Here is a 17,008-nt window from a genome sequence, read left to right on the forward strand (position 1 = left end):
AGCAGAGGGACTGCAGAGTATCTGCAGGAAAGTTCCCTAGAGCTCTCGATGGAGGGTTCTGAGGAGATCTTGGTGTGCATCAACAAACTTTTCTGCAGGGCCCCCACTGTGTAGCTGCACAGGGGAATGCGAATCAAATGTAAACAGCACCTAGTGGTGTTAATCTCCATCCCTTCTCCCACATACACCATGTAACAAAATAAAGGACATCTCTTCCGCATATAACCATGCACTATGAAAGAAAAATGAGTACTTACCGGAGCTCCCTTCCCTGCTTCAGGCACACCAGAACCGGACTGCTGGGACTGGCTAGACCCCTCCGGAGTAAAAAAAAAAGTCCTGACTCACCACGCCACCAGAGGAGCCTGTCCCACATTCTCCTTGAATTCGACCTCCTCGTCCATCACTTCATCCTCGGGTTGACTCCGCTGGCCGCTGCCTCCCGTCCCCCTGAAGTATCCATGGAGCTCTTGATGGTGGAGGTGGGGTCACTGTGGAGGATGGCATGCAGCTCCTTTGTAGAAGCATGTTTTTGGCACCACACTGAGCGATGGTTGGCCTCCCTTCCCTTCTGGTACGCCAGCCTCAGCATCTTGATCTGAGCATGGCACTGCTGCATGTCCCTTTCACGTCCCTTCTCATCCAGGCCATGAGCAATTTGCTCGTAGGTGTCCAAGTTCCTATGGCTGGATAAGAGCTGCAATTGCACAGCCTCCTCTTCCCACAGACCCAACAGATTCAGCAACTCTGGTGTACTCCACACAGGTGCCACTTTGCTGCAGAAAGCTGACATGGTCAGCTGGGAAGATGCAGCGGGAGCTGTCCATGCCGAGCAAACAGGAACTGGAATTTCAAAAACTCCCAGAGCTTTAAAGGGGGAGGGGCACATGCCTGTCTACCTGGGTGCAGGGCAGCGGAGTAGAAACTGCTTACCAGAGCAGTCATGAGGGGCATTGTGGGACACTTCCTGGAGATGTCTTAGGGCAACATAAGAAAATGCAGTGTCTACACTGACACTGTGTTGCTCTAACTTTGTCACAAAATGCTCAATGCCAAGGTGGTTTTATTATGTCTGCGTAGCAGGAGAGTTAAATGGGCGGGAGGAGCATTGCAGACACTTCCACTGTTTTGTTAACAAAACTGTGTAGTGTAGTGTAGACAAGGCCTAACACTCGGATACCTTCCCAGTTTCCCATAAGTTTTAAAGAGTTTCCAGTGCTATAGCAAGTTTATTAGGTAATAGTCTTAATAACCAAAGCTGATAGCCATCGGAATAGACTGATTTTTATATGTTTAGATTACCCAAGTATTTCTTCATCTGCACAGGATCCGGGAGCAGAATTGTCAGTTTTAGATGTGGCGGAGGAGAGTGTCTCCCCCACCCAGAGTTATTAGAGCTTCTCAGGCTTGGTCTACAGTACAAAGTTAGGTTGACGTAAGGCAGCTTACGTCGACCTAATTATGTTAGTGTACACTCTACGGCCTTGCTCCCGCTGATGTAAGTGCCCTACTACACTGACATCATAACTCCATGAGAGGTGTTGGGCTTTTGTCAGTGTAGTTAGGGCGACGCAGTGTCTGTGTAGACACTGCATTACTTACACAGGCTGTTGGCTGTAATTCTTGTCAATTTCACAGCTCCAGCCCTGAAATTGACAAGAAAACTGGGTTGTCAGGGAGGTAGGTGGGTGGGTGGCTCCCTGCTCCCAGCTGGGCTGTTGCCTGCCCAGCTCCCTGCTCCACACAGGGAGCCCTGGTGCTGGCCAGATGCTCCCTGCTCCCCACTGCCAGGAGCCTAGCTGCTTCCCTCCCCCCGGCTCTTGGCTCCCCACTGCAGGGCTCCTGGTGGGCAGCTCTGTGCCTGGAGTCCTGGCGGATGCCAGGCTCCTAGCAGGGAGCTGAGATCCTCAGTGCAGCCGCCAGGCTCCCCGCAGGGAGCCTCGGGACAGCACCCAGGCTCTGCACTGGAAGCCCAGGATGCAGCCCAGCTCAGAGTGGAGAGCCAGGTGGTCCCTGCTTGGCGGCTGCCCAGAGGCATCCGGCTCCCTGTGCAGAGCCCAGTGGCTGCACCAAGGCTCCCAGGATCTGCCCAGATGCCAGGCACTGAGCTCACAGCCAGGTTCCTGGCAGCAGTGAGCCAAGAGCCCGGGAGGCAGTCGGGCCCCTGGCAGGGAGTTGCATGTCAAGCTAAGAGCCCAGGCTCTCAGCCTCCTATACTGCCCCTCTTAAGTCAGTGGAAGTGCTCCTGGTGAGGACATGCGCCACCGACAGAAGGAGGGTAGCGTGGACATGAACCACTAGAGTAATTACTTGCAGTGGTTGTAAATCGACCTAACATAGGTCGCCTTACATTTCTAGTGTAGACATGCCCTCAGGTGAGGAGGGGTTTCTTGACCAAAGAAGGAGACAGCCTGTCCTAATTGTAACATGCACAAGATTTCCCAGTGACTGTTACAAATCCCTTCGAACACCTAGCAGACACTACACCTTACTTAAGGAATCTTACAGTTTAATTGTTGGAAACTGAGTAAGTGCCTCTCCTGGAATTTACAAGCTTTACCGTCTGTGCCAGTGGATAGTGATGTTCCATGAATTGTAGCTTTTTGTAACACAGAGCTTATAAATACCATGAAGTGCATCTGTGGCTCTTACGAATGCAGATGCCACACCCTTCCTGAGAGGTACTGAAGAAGTAGAGACTTTCAGACTACACCTAGACATTCAAAATGACTTTTACATGAATAAAAAGATTCTGTGCTCCAACTCATGAAAAGCAGGCTTATGAACTATTTCTCATTGAGTTCTGAAGTATGGAGGTATTTAAAGTTCCTAGATCAAGGTTCTGTATTAAGTGGGCTAAAAATATTCAACTTTTCAAAAAGTGAACACATAATTATGACTAAGTCCCAGTTTTTAACTGCTGACCCTTCACAACTTGCCTATTTCTGCACTCTCATATCTTACTGTCTCCCCTCCTTGCACCTCCTCCTCACCACCAGCCTCCATTTGTCTACTTCTCCCCAACACCTTTACACTTTCTTCCATGCCTTAATGCCCTCTATAGGATACTAACCTTGGGTTCAACGCTTCATTTGCTGAAATTGAACAGGAATTTATTAATATTTATACAGGGAAATGAATGTGTAAAGTACCAGCTGTTCGTTATTAAGTATTGTGCAACTATTGTCCATTTTGCTATTTATACTGCAGTAACACCTATCGGCCCCACTCAAGGACCTGTTCCATTAGGTGCTATGCACACATTTAATTTAAAACAAAAAACAGTCCCTGCCTCAAGAAGCTTAAAATCTTAATACATGACAGGAGACAGTAAGTGAATTGAAAGGAAGGATTACCTAACAGTTAGGGTGCCATCCTGGGACTCGGGAGAGCTAAGTGCAATTCCCTGCTCTGAGTCAGACTTCCTCGGTGGTCTTGAGCAGTCACTTGGTCTCTCTGTGCCTCAGTCGCCCTTCTGCAAAATGGGGAGACCAGAGCTTCCCTGCTTCACGGGGTGTAATGAGGATGAATGCAGTAAGGATTGTGAGGCGCTCAGATACCATGGTGCTGGGGGCCAGATAAGCACCTAAGCTAGACAGATACAAGTGGCAAAGCAGGAGAATGAGATAACAGTGAAAAGATCACATTTAGAATAAGCAGCAGAAGCCCTGACACATCACCTGCCTAACCACATTGGATTCTAAACTACTGTGAAGACATATCGAGGCTGTAAGGGGAACCCCACACTTGGGACTTATCTATCCTAGTTCTATAGCTCCAAAAATATGTACTACTGGGAACAAACCTACTCTGATAGAGAGATGAAGTGCATGATGTGTCTTTTCTATCTCCAATTTGTATAATTCTATACAATCACTTGGGCACACCGAGCATATGCTGAGAGATTGTTATACTATGCAACTACTACACAGGAGTGTTTTGAGGACTACTTAAATATGTGCACAGCACTGTACATTTTCAAAGTTCTGTACTAGTGCCACATAACGAGCTGCTTATTTTAAACTTTCCTCCCCAAGAAATCAGTGTATGCATTTTTAAATTCAAATAATCTAAAGTCTCTAGGTCAGGGGTAGGCAACCTATGGCATGCGTGCCAAAGGCGGCACACAAGCTGATTTTCAGTGGCACTCACACTGCCTCGGTCCTGGCCACTGGTCCATGAGGGCTCTGCATTTAAATTTAATTTTAAATGAAGCTTCTTAAACATTTTAAAAACCTTATTTACTTTACATACAACAACAGTTTAGTTATATATGACAGACTTATAGAAAAAGACCTTCTAAAAACATTAAAATTATTACTGGCACGCAAAACCTTAAATTAGAGTGAATAAATGAAGACTCGGCACACCACTTCTGAAAGGCTGCCGACCCCTGCTCTAGGTATTCATTGGAAATACAGAATATATCTTTCGGAAGGTAAGGAAGGTATGTCAGTGACAATATTACAAAATAGGGACAGAAACACTCTCTAGACGTTTCTGCTAGGAAAGCTCGGCTTAAAAGGACGGATCCAGATTTCACTAAGGTCCTGGGTTTTAACCCATTATTCCAGCTGACTTGACTGACATATAGCTGATTCATATCTCAAATACCTTATCTGATTATAGTGGCCTTTACTGGCACCAATGTAGCTAAGGTAAGCATCAGAGTTTCCAGTATAAAACATTTGTACAGGTTTATAACTTGGCTCTAAAAATTCTACTTCAAGGTACTGTGGGAGGTAGGGAGAGTCAGATGAGCTCATTATATTAAATTCTTTATGTGATACAATACTGAGGCACAATGCATGAAGGCAAGGGGCAGTTTTAACTCTAAATTACCTTGCTGTGACCTAAACGATATTTAGTTTTCTTGTTAATGTAATCAAAGACATTTCAGCTAATTAACAGCTTTAATTTATCTGACTTCACAATTCAATTTAAAACATATAGGATCTCTATATAAACAGGAATGGGAACAAAATATTTCTATTGATCATATTTATACACACATTAAACCTAAAAAACCTTTCCCTCTGGAAGCCAATTTTAGCTAGTTTTCAAAAGGCTCAGCTTTAAGGGGATGGGATGTCCACACTGTTGGAAAACACAATGCTACCATTTGAAGAAAGAGGATTAAATCAAGAACAGGGCTGAACAAAAGAACTGCAGGTGTTTGTCTTTTACCAAAGGATGAACTTATAGGAACCCAGATAGAAAACAGAGCTTTACAGATTACTTAAAAGCCTGTTCTTTAAATGAACATGTATTTCTGGTCACCTGTATTGTATTTCCTCTAGGCCACAGATGTATAGAACACTGCTGTCTGCTACAGCACAGCAACATTAAATATAAAAACTTGCTATTAAAGGGCAGAGGGTAATAGCATTAGTGTGGGCGACCCATGCTCAAGTAGTGATCAACTATTAACTCCACTTCAAGTAGGCTGAAAATATGCAAGTGTAGCCAGCACGGTTTTTAGATAAAATTGTCAGTTTTATGGATATTTATAGTATGTGTCCAGTCTTGCAGAACTCCATCTTCCTCCATCTCATTTGTAATATAAACTGCTTTTAGCCCACATTAATACATTGTGTTACTGGAACACTTCTCACATTCTGTATAAGCAAGGCAGCAGATCAATACCCGGCTACACTGAGGAAACGAACCATTACCACGGAATCCTGTTAAAAGCACACTTAGAGGAATAAACTTGATACATAACCATAGCTCCATTCTATTTGAATAAATATTTAGGTTTGTGCATATTTTTTAAGTGGCTTTTTGACTCAAATCCATTTTTAAAAGGCCATTATAACAAGGGAAACGCTAGTAAGTAACCTAAAACTAAATCCATTTCACTTCAATCTTTTACCATCTCTGCTACTTACCCAAACTATGTGTTTGAAAAAAAGGCTTCCCCCCAACCCCCACGAGGAGCCACTTGACTCCTGTAATTCCTACAGTGAAATCATAGCACTGAATTTGTGACAGCTATTTCCATCATATAGGTGGGGGAGGGGGAGTGTCACAAGCATAGGTCTGTAACCTCACCGAAGGATAAAGCAGAAGGAGAAGCAAAACGGAGGAAGATGTTTATTAATACGCAACAGCAGCACACTGAAATCAGAAAGATACCAGCCACACACATTGATTTTTTGAATTTCTTTTTGAATTTGCTCCACTATGAAAGTCTCCATATAAAAGGCTCACTTCTGAACATGATTATTTATTTATTTATATTTTACATGTATAAAATGCACACTTCCATATGTACCTGAGCACTTAGTAAAAACTTATGAAAATCTACCTCAGACACAACCTACATAATTTTTTCCCTACTGCGCCCTCCCAGGCCACCACCTAGGACCAAAAAGGATGTTGTGCCCTGTAGGACAACCAACTTGGGCTGTGAGACAGACATTAACTGCAAAGTTGAGGTCCCTCTACTGAAACAACCTGCCTCCTGCCCAGCTATGTTTAAATTAAGAAAACATTAGCATCAGTGTCCTAGCTGGCTTTCGGTACTGTAAAGGACTATGGAGAAAGAGATGGTTTCTCAGACAGCCAGGGTCCAAGCCCCAGAGAACCCTTTTGGAATATCAGAAATTTACAAAGGTGCATTTGTTAAAGACCACTGCTTTGGATTAATAATATAGGAACAGACCTCCATTGCCTCTCAAGCATTCAAGCAATCTTAACTCCACTGAAATCAACAGAAGTTAAGAGTACGATGTACCTTGAAGGATCAGGTGCTCAGTTAATACTCATAAGATAGTGAGACACGACTGGAAAGACACAAGACCATCAATAACCCCCACTCAAGCCTGTTATAAAATTGATCTTGTGAGATTAAGTTTATTCTGTTTTTTATTTTCTCCCATCCACCACAAGTGACTTGTCTCTTTGTCTGTTTGTTTCTATTGGGCTCACAGTACCATAGATCCTTTCAACACCACCCTTAATCATTTTCACAACTCTAGTTGCCACGACAACAGGATGCAGCTTATCTGTGCTGTTTTAATTTTTCCAGTTTTCGTTGCCATAACAACGCAATCATTCTGGCTTCCTACAAAAACAGCAACTTTAACTCCATCTTCTCAAGGACACTGGATTCTCCCATGAAGATACATGGACAAGGATTAGCTTTATACACACAATTTTAAAATTAGAAGATTCTTTTGAAGGGAATTTTACACTCATCGAAGCGAGAGGCTGACAGCAACTGCAAGAGCCCAGCTGCCGAGACATCGAAAGCTTTGCCTTTAATAATAGCTCAAGTAATATAGCATTAGGCCACTTCTGAGCAGGGACTCCCAATAGTGTCAGATTGTGTCAAACTACAGGATTGTTATGTGATGTGAGCAAATGTCCACACTTGTTTCACCCAATCAAATCTGAATTAGGCTCTAGATGCGAGTCTCATGTGTATTAACCCACTGGCCTTCACATTATTACCAACACCATACAGCCTTACATTTGAAGACTCATTTTAATTCTGTAATTTGAGCTGTTGCTGCAGATTTCTTTTCAGACTCCAATCCATTCCCCCTTATGGCAATTCTGTTTTGAACTTTCCTTCATAAGAAGTGTAAATTCCTAAGATTTATGACGAAAAGGTGATGCACACAGAACGTACACATATACAAAAACCACAAATATATGACTTTGCAAGATATTAGCTTACACAGCACTGTAACTTACTAGGACCTTTACATGTACTTTACTAATGAGACAAGCACAAGTGTCTGGCACAATCCCTCACAAGAGATGAGAAACAGGAATACAGTCCAACCTGCTTTAGCCATGCTTGGTATCCAGAAGATGTAAGTTGGAATCCATCTTTGGGCATGTGTATTCGGGGCTAGGAGAGAATAAACATAAGAGAGACCTCCTTTTACATTTGGACCTGGCTAATCTAATCTAATTTCTGGACGATCTTAAGCAATGCGAATGTTTTTAGCCACACATGCAGTTTCAGTCCCCAGATAAGCTCCTGCTAAAGAATCACTATTCTAGCACCAGCTTCCCTGAGGGCTTGATTCTTTTCCTCATTAGCAATGAAAACCAATGCTTTCCACTATTTTACATTATGGCCTTGCGCATACTGGCACTCCTCTTAAAATCCCCCCCAAATTACAACAAGTGCAGCTCTAATGGCAGGCGTACTAGCATAGACCAACCAGGGGCACATTTACCACCGGACAGTAGTAAAATGCCAGCAGCTCGTCTATACTAGTGCTTCCACCACTGCCACCCTGCCAGTGGAGCTGCTCCAGCCACAGCACAATGTCAGAGATTTCAAAAACATCAGTGTACAGGCAGCCTCAGTGTGGCTGGTGGGGGTGATGGTAAATATTAGCACCAAACAAGTTACATGTATAAGATAAAGACTAACACAATCCCTCCCCACCACATTTCATACACAATTATTGTTTCCTCCCCTGTCGCATCTAGGAAAACACAAGCCTTGAGGTTGGTCCCAGTATACAATAGATGGACATGGCAATTTGTTTGTATTTTTGCCAGCTATAAACAGGCTCTCATAACATTATTTTGCAACCAAAGGAACCTTTACAATCTAATGGACTCAACAGTGCCCCCCAACGTGGGAGATGTTTAGAAATAGAAACAATTTATGTAAGATACAGTTTTGTCAGCCTTGAGTGTAGAATATTATATACACAGAATGGGTGAAGCAGAAAATGAAGTCACAGTGGACCAATAAACCTTTAACAAAATGGGGAGGAGGTGGTTATCCTTGTTTTTATTTCAGACCCTACAGAGTAGGACATACACAGCTCCAGTGCTACCACTGAACAGAAGCCTGAACATTAGCAGTTCAAAAGAGATTTACTAATACTAAGTTTCTTTTGCTCACCTCTGGTAGAAATTAAACACCTTTCAAAAGCAGTAGAGAGACTAACCCCAGTGTCCTGGCCAACAATCCCTGTCAAACACAAGTTTCAATAACCAAGACTGTGCTGGTGAGCTATTGCCAAGTTTAGATCGTAGGCAAATGTGGCAGCTGAGTCTCTGCGTTAGCAATATTTAATGCACTACTTGGATAGCAGAAACACGACACGCTTTAGTGCAGTGGCTCTTACCCTTTCCAGACAATTGTACCCCTTTCAGGAGTGTGATTTGTCTTACGTACGCTAAGTTTCACCTCACTTAAAAACGACTTGCTTACAAAATCTGACAAATACAAAAGTGTCACAGCACATGATTACTGACAAACTGCTGACTTTCTCGTTTTTACCCAAATCAATTAGAATATAAATGTTACTTACATTTCAGTGTATAGTATTTAGAGCAGTATAAACAAGTCATTGTCTGTATGAATTTTAGCATGTACTGACTTTGCTAGTGCTTTTTATGTAGCCTGTTGTAAAACTAGGCAAATATCCAGATGAATTGATGTCCCCCTGGGAAAACCTCTGTGTACCCCCAGGGGTATGCGTATCCCTGCTTGAGAACCCCTGCTTTAGTGGACTGAGTGCATGGGTGGGAGCAGGGTGCTCCTGAGTCCTAACTCTAGCTCTGCCACTAGCTTGACAGGTGGTTAGCTTGTCTCTGTAAAATGAGGATAATACTGATTTAACCCATCTCAGAGGGCTGTTACAATTAGCTGATGTTTCTACACACATCGCTATTTACCTATTCAATGGAAGTGCTAAGTATCAAGAAGGAAGCACTGTACAGCAGGGGTTCTCAACCTTTTTCTTTCTGAGCCCCCCCCCGCTGCATGCTATAAAACCTCCACAGCCCACCTGTGTCACAACAACTGATTTTTTGCATATAGAAGCCAGGGCGGGTGTTAGGGAGTACCAAATAGGGGGCCTGCCTGGGCCCCACGCCACAGGGAGCCCCATGCAGCTAAGCTACTGAGGCGTCAGCTTCAGCCTCAGGTGGTGGGACTCAGGGCCTCGGGCTTCAGCTTTCTGCCCTGGGCCCCCTGTGAGTCGGATGCTGGCCTTGCCTGACGGACTCCCAGAAACCTGCTCGTGGTGGGGGCCCCAGACCCGTGGCTGAACCACTGCTGTACAGGACCACATTTTGTTTGATATAAGTACTGTAGTCACTTTTTTCTTAAATAATCAAAAAAAATCTCATAATTAAGCCAAAATAATGATCTTATGACTAAGGCAAAGTACTGGGAGTCAGGCCTGGATACCAGTCCAGACTTACCACCGACTACCAGTGATAACGTGGGCAAATGGCTTCACTTCTCTCTATACTTCAGTCCCCTCAGCTGTAAAAGGGGGGTAATACTGACCTACCGCATAGGAGTGCCATGCTGCTTCATGTTTACAAAGCACACCAAGATGGGGCAATTTAAATAACCGATTTAAATTTATTATTTAAACCACTTGGATTAAAAAAACTCAGGCTAAAGCTTTCTTTGTAAAACTAATGTGAAAATTCACACAACTGAAACTTTGATTAAAATATATAATGAACTAAATTAAAAATGCTGTTCTCAAAATGCTGCTACTGGTAGAGTGTCTTACTGGAATTTTATAGAACTGTTATAAGCAAAAAAAAACAAAATAAAATCCTGAAAATTAAAGGCCTAATCCTGCAAACACTGAGGCCTGGTCTACACTGCAAACCTACATCAGTACAACTATGTCACTCAGTAGTGTGAAAAATCCACCGACCTGACCCCACCGCCATGTAGACCATGCAGTGTCAGCAGGAGAGCTTCTCCCAGTCACATAGCTACCGCCCCTCGCGGAGGTGAATTAACTACACCCACAGGAGAAGCTCTCCCGTCGGTGTAGGCAAATCTTCTCCAAAGCACTGGGGCTGCGCCGCTGTATGTGAAGACAAGCCCTTACTCAGGCATTTAACTTTATTTACATAGCAGTATTACTGATTTCAGTGGGACTACTCTTGCTTAACTTTAAGCATGCGCACAAGTGTCTGCAGCACCAAGCTAAATTTTTATTTTTGTTAAAAACATCTTAGTAGCATAAAATCTTTGTCACCTCAAAATAAAGTCACCTCAGATGTTAATAAAAGGTTATTTAGACTTCCAGAGGATTAACAAAGTTACTGTAAACTTTTTTATGAACACAGGCCGATTTTACAAAAATAGGATCCTAAACTTTGGTTCCTAGCCCATATTTGGCACCAGAGCATCTAACTTAGGTCTAGCATACATAGCTTTTGTAACAGTATAGAGCAGTTATACTGGTAAAACTCCTACTGTGGATACTGTAATCAAGGTGCCTCATACCAATATGGCTTATTCCTCTTCCTTATATGGGAATATGCTATGCCAGCAAGAGACACCTTTATACTGGTATAACTGCATCCACACTACGGGCTCTGTATCATTTTAACTAAACTGATACAACCAGTGTTCCTAAGGGCTTGTCTATACTCAAGTCCTGTTAACTTCAAAGTGCAAATTCTGTTGGAAGAGTATAGTTAGGTGAAAGCATTTCAGCTCTGACTTCTGGAAATTTAATATATTTGGGAGGAGGTATTGGTTGCTAAAATAAAGGATGGACTTTTTGTGTATCAATTTTGTGTTTGAGTTGTCCCAGTAAAGATGAGAATGAGGCCCCAAACTTAGCATTTTCAGCATAAATGAGCAGTTTAAGTAGGGAGGCCTGGAAAACAGCAATTCTGAAAGACCTATGAGTGATAATAGAACTACAGCTCCAAATGACTCAAGTGGGAGATGTGAGGTTGGCACTTCTGGAAAAAAGGCAACTTATTTAGTTGCTTAAGTATGGGCTGAGCCTTGTCTACAAGACACAGCTGCATCACTTTAACTAAAATCACCTTTTAAATTAATCACTCAAATCTTTCAGATTTACTGTTTTTCAATAATTTTGCAATTCTATCAGAAAAGCAATCAATTGGCTTAGCAAGATCTATTTTTTTCTATAAATATATACTACTTATTTCTCATGGTTTCATTATTCTCCACTAATGAGTGATCTTAATATTTGCTCCATTATTGTACATGTGACAGAAGTTAGTCTTACTGGGGTGGTACCTGCCAAAATAATTTTTCTTTCTTCCTTTGATAACTGGTGCTACTTTTTCTTTCCCTCAAATCTTACAGTACTTTAAAACACATAGCTGCCAGTGGTAAGTAAGTTGATTTGCTAACTCTATTAACAGTTTTGTGACACAGCCATTATCTGCCCTGAATCAGTAGCTTATCTGTAGTGTCTTCCTTGCTTTGAAAGCTGCTTATCATTATCACTGAAGACTGATTTTAAAAAGGAGTTCACACTATCTCAGCCTTTTTTTGAGTCAAATTTAATCTCCACTTGTATTTATTAATAGGCCTACTTTCTCTCTAGCACTTCTTCCTGCCCCAACCCCCAGCTATATTAAAACCCTTGTTATTCCCCATAACCCAATGGACCAGAATAACTCATTTTGTTTTTTGCTGCCCTTGTCTTTTCCCTACAAGCATTAGCTGACTGTATTCTTCTTTAGTTACCTCGTCCCCTTTTCCAGGTTTAACCTAATAGATTTTACAGTCCCTTGTGAAGTCTGGAATGGCTGACTTCTCAGAATGAGTCAAGATTTTAAAAATCCTGTGGAAGCCCCTTATTTACCCTCCAAAAAGCTGATTTTTAGAGGATATTAAACTACAGGCCCGAGTTCCTATTTTCTAAGCCTAACACAGCCCCTGAAGGCTTACAATATTTGAGTCACAGCTGGAGCTGTGGTTACTATACAGTTTAAATATCCACCACTTCACAGTGCAATTTGTTTTAAAAATCAAATCAGACTCCGTGTCATAAACAAGTGCTAATTAAGTACCCAGCAGGTACAGTGATCCTTGTGCAAGAAGGGTTCTTAAATATCTGCATCTCCACTTCGATTAAAAAAAAGGGATAACTATACCACAGTGGGATCATTATAAAATGAAAACCTCTATGGTACATGAAAGGCAAATCTGATTGTTGCTACACCTGTATATCTTATCACATGAGAAGTACATTGAAAAAAAAAGAACGTGCTTGTATCAGCATGGAATCTATATGTGCTAATTATTTAACACAGCAGAATGAGATTTTACTGGGTTTGATTAAATAATATTTAAAAAAGCATTTAATAGAAAGAGGAGAGGGCAGCCTCTATAGCATCTCCACCCCATGCAATTCAAATCAAGAAGGCTGGAAATTGAACCCACATCTCCTTCATGACACTACAGAGCAAATGCTGGGCTGCTTAACTTTTAATTCCTTTTCAGTTGTATCTTAAGAAATACTTCTGTGCAGTGATTTGTTGTAACACCTCATCTGATGAACAGGAAAACTGACTTTCTGAACATTTCCTCAGAATTATAAGGTCCACATATCCCTTAATGAACGGACTCTCAGTCTGCATGGCAGAATTAGACCTGTCCATCACTGATAGGAAAGGGCATGCCCAAGTGCACTGAAGAGCCCTCCAGTTGAGACCACTTCCATAGCACAGAATGATAACCCCCGTAGACTGGGATTTAATGAGTTTATATGTACTATAACAATAAGCTGAACTCCTACTGTAAAGCATAACATTACGACCTATTTGAATGACCCATACAGGACTTCTTATTCTAGTGGCCAAAGAAATACTCCAAACAAGAGAGAGTTGAATCTGTGGACCTTGTAACTCAGAGAAAGGATTATTTCACAGCAGGGCTTTGGACCTGTGCTCCGGCTCCGCTCCAAGCAAAAACCTGCAGCTCCACTGCTCCGGAGCTGCTCCGCGCTCCAGCGCCCTGTTTCACAGAATCATAGAAATATAGGGCAGGAAGAACTTGAGAGGTCCTCTAGTCCAGCCCTCTGTGCTGAGGCAGGACCAGGCAAATCTAGACCACTCTTGGCCCAACCTCCAATGGTGGGGATTCCACAACCTCTCTTGGAAGACTAATCTAGAGCTTAACTGCCCTGATAGTTAGAAAGATTTTCCTGATATCTAATTTAAATCTCCCTTGTTGCAGATTAAGCCGATTACTACTTGGACTACCTTCAAGTGCTTTGTACCACTTGCCGGATGGAGCTCTTATCAACAGGTCATTAAGGAATGGACAGAGGTAAATCTCTTCCAACATAAGAGCAGCTACCAAGGCACTAGTACCTTCATAAACACCTCAGATGCTGTGGTGTGGCCAGATGGTAATGAACTATATTGGAAGTGTTGGACTCCAACGGTGAAAAATGGATACGTTTGCAGTGAGACAGATGAATGGGGATGTGGAGGTTTGCATCTTTTAAATCTATTGACAACAGACGGTCACTGTTATGGACTAACATTTCCATTTTGAATCTGGACTTTTTCAGGAACCTGTTGAGATGTTTCCGGTCAAGCACTGCCCTGCTGCTTCCTGATTTCTTCTTGACCAGACACAGAATGGAGTACAAGGTTTGTCCCTTTTCTGGGCTGCAACTCATTCTGTTGCTCTAATCTGCAGGAAATGAAGGATTGCGGGCTGTATTTCCCCACTCTTGAGGGCTCCTGGAAATGGGAGGAGGGGAGTTAAGTATATCCAATGCAGAACCTCTCAGGACAAATTCCAGAACCCACTTGCCAGAGATGATTTGAGGCTTAATTATCCACAAACTGAAATAGACCACGCACTATGTGCTACTCCATCCGTTTGCTTTGGCTGAGAATCATGAGTTTTGGTAGGAAGGACCAGATGGTCTTGTGGATGCATCATACTTGGATTGGCCAACTCTGGTTCTAGATCACTTTCTCCAAAATAGCTGGGATTGTCTCATCTGCTAAACTTGATGGTCTGGAAGCCTCAAAAGGATTCTTTGAATTCTAAATAGGACTTATATTCCTTTGCCTGCACCTACCACAGAATATGCAGAGATCCCCATCAAGGATCTCCACAAGTAGAGTGATTCCGAGAACACACATACCTGCTTTCCCCTTCTTCTTGTCCTTCTCCATGCTGCGCTCGCAGAAGTGATGGTGATAGAGGGTGTACCTAGTGTCTCAGGAGTAAAGAGAAACCAGACCCTTAAATTCGCAATGTGAGGGAAGACCAGAAACAGTTACAGAAAGCTAATTTATAGCCAATCTTTTTTTAAATAATGTTTTTTTTGCTCTGCAGCAAGCAGCCTGGTAGACCATCCTGAAGCTATCAGCAGAACAAAAAACTGGCAAGCTCTTCAGTGTAGCTGGCCACAGCACCCTGTATCAGTGACTGACAGATTGAGAGTCCACTGGTTAAGAGATCTGTGGATCTTGTAGACGAAAGAATAAAGGAATTTGTAATACATGTTTTAGAAGTACTTGTCATTGTTTCAGTATCCCCGTTTAGTGAATGAGACTGATGTGTCTCAGTGGGAGAGGGATGATATTTTAATGATGTAACACTGTACTTCCTAGAAGAATGACAAGTTTCATGAGGCAGATTAGGACTAAGAATATTCAGATCCCATTAAAAACAGTTTCAAACCATTTTTTAAATTAATTTTTATGATAAAATGTGTTACCTTAACAGGTGGTTAGCAAATTGTAAAATTAACCCAAACATGGTTAGAAGCAGACGACTGGATGTTAGGAGATCTGGATTCTCCTCTCCCATTATCAATTTACTTTGTGACCTTAAGCAAATTACTTCACCTTTCTGAGACCCAGTTTACCCTTCTGCAAATCAGGGATAATATATACCCACTCCTGTAAAGTGCTTTGAGAGCCTCACAGACGCACTATAAAGTACTGTTGTTTAAGATACAGAACATATCTTTAAAAACAGCAAAGAGTCCTGTGCACCTTATAAACTAACAGACGTATTGGAGCATGAGCTTTCATGGGTGAATACCCACTTCGTCGGATGCATGCATGTACAGAACATATCTTAACACAACTCTGAAAATGTCTGATTTTCAGTGGTTTCTAAGGGGGCCAGAATTTTCTCAGTCTTAATCTGCCTCTGAGGCTGTCAAGATAATGACTTCATGTTTGACTGTTTATTAATTATATTTTAAACACTTAATATTTAGATGAAGCAGTTAGAAACTCTACAGTTTTCCTTTAACTCTTCCGTTTCTCTAGACACACAAATACTACATTCAGCAAGTCTGTATGAGCATCTAAAATTCTGTATAAATAAGTGACCAGGTTGAGCATTCTCTGAACAAAATGTAGAGAAAAAGGTCGGGTTGGGGAAATACCAGTAGGATTGCAGCCAAACTGGTTGAATGTAGCTATCCACATAGGCCTTGCAGGTAAAATTCCACCATCACACACAGGCATAGATTATGGCAGCCATTACAAGTGAATAAGGGAATGAGAAAATTGCAAAAGCTGATTCCAGCTCCCTTCCCTTTCTCATTTGGGATTAAATTTTTAAGACTACCAAATCAAGCTGCTGAAAACTTTGCTGGTCTTCCAAACGGATATTTTACTGCAAATACAGATGTGCTGTACACACACATTTTTAATGAACAAATTAATCTGGTCAACAACGCCACTTGTCAAATGAAAAGAAAGTGGAATTCCTCCACCACTCACATCACTGTAACCAAAGTTTCATCATTTCCAAGTTAACTATAAATGGGCTCCACTGTAATCAGAAATCCGTATTTTTCAATAAAAAGCACGATGACATAAACCAAACTGCTAACGTGGGAACATCTTGGAATAAGAGGTTGCTGTTGGGACCCATCCAACTGCCAATGGGTATTTGTAACCTGAAGTGTTTTCTAGTCACCTTTTCAAACTTGTTCATAATGTGGACCACATCTTAATAGAAATATCAGCTCACACGTCTCTTGCCATTCACAATTACTGAAATCAAGTAACATCTCTGTGACAACTGTTTACAAGGAAAAGGAATAAGATGACAGTATGGTATTTTTATTTTCTTTTAATGTGAAATAGCATCTGGAAATAATGAGTCAGCACTATGCACCCAGCCAGCTCTTTGAGTCACACTAATAAGTCCGCCACAGACCACAGTTAAGTTGTTTTATTCAGTGGGAACTACTGAACTAGGCAACCTAAGAATGGTTTACATTATCTGCAT

General features: G+C 42.1%; 1 protein-coding gene across 17 annotated transcripts in view; it reads right to left on the bottom strand.

Moving 5' to 3' along the window:
- The window catches only part of BTRC (beta-transducin repeat containing E3 ubiquitin protein ligase), a 172,349-nt gene that overhangs the window by 137,539 nt on the left and 17,802 nt on the right, over positions 1-17,008 (bottom strand). For 8 of the 17 annotated variants that reach the window (XR_005601198.1, XM_039546860.1, XM_039546861.1 and 5 more), the window contains exon 2: positions 7,796-7,864. The exons of 5 other annotated variants lie outside the window; for them this stretch is intronic. Coding sequence is in view for 10 of the 12 variants with exons in the window: in XM_039546860.1 (XP_039402794.1) it covers positions 7,796-7,864 (69 nt within the window). In the remaining 2 variants the exon portion in view is untranslated. Of the gene's footprint in view, positions 1-348; positions 1,057-3,356; positions 3,592-7,795; positions 7,865-17,008 lie in introns of those variants that run through there. 4 more of the 17 variants (XM_039546863.1, XM_039546864.1, XM_039546865.1 and 1 more) reach the window with 4 other exon arrangements.

Source organism: Mauremys reevesii, linkage group 7 (assembly GCF_016161935.1).
Source record: "Mauremys reevesii isolate NIE-2019 linkage group 7, ASM1616193v1, whole genome shotgun sequence".
NCBI classification, from domain to species: domain Eukaryota; kingdom Metazoa; phylum Chordata; order Testudines; family Geoemydidae; genus Mauremys; species Mauremys reevesii.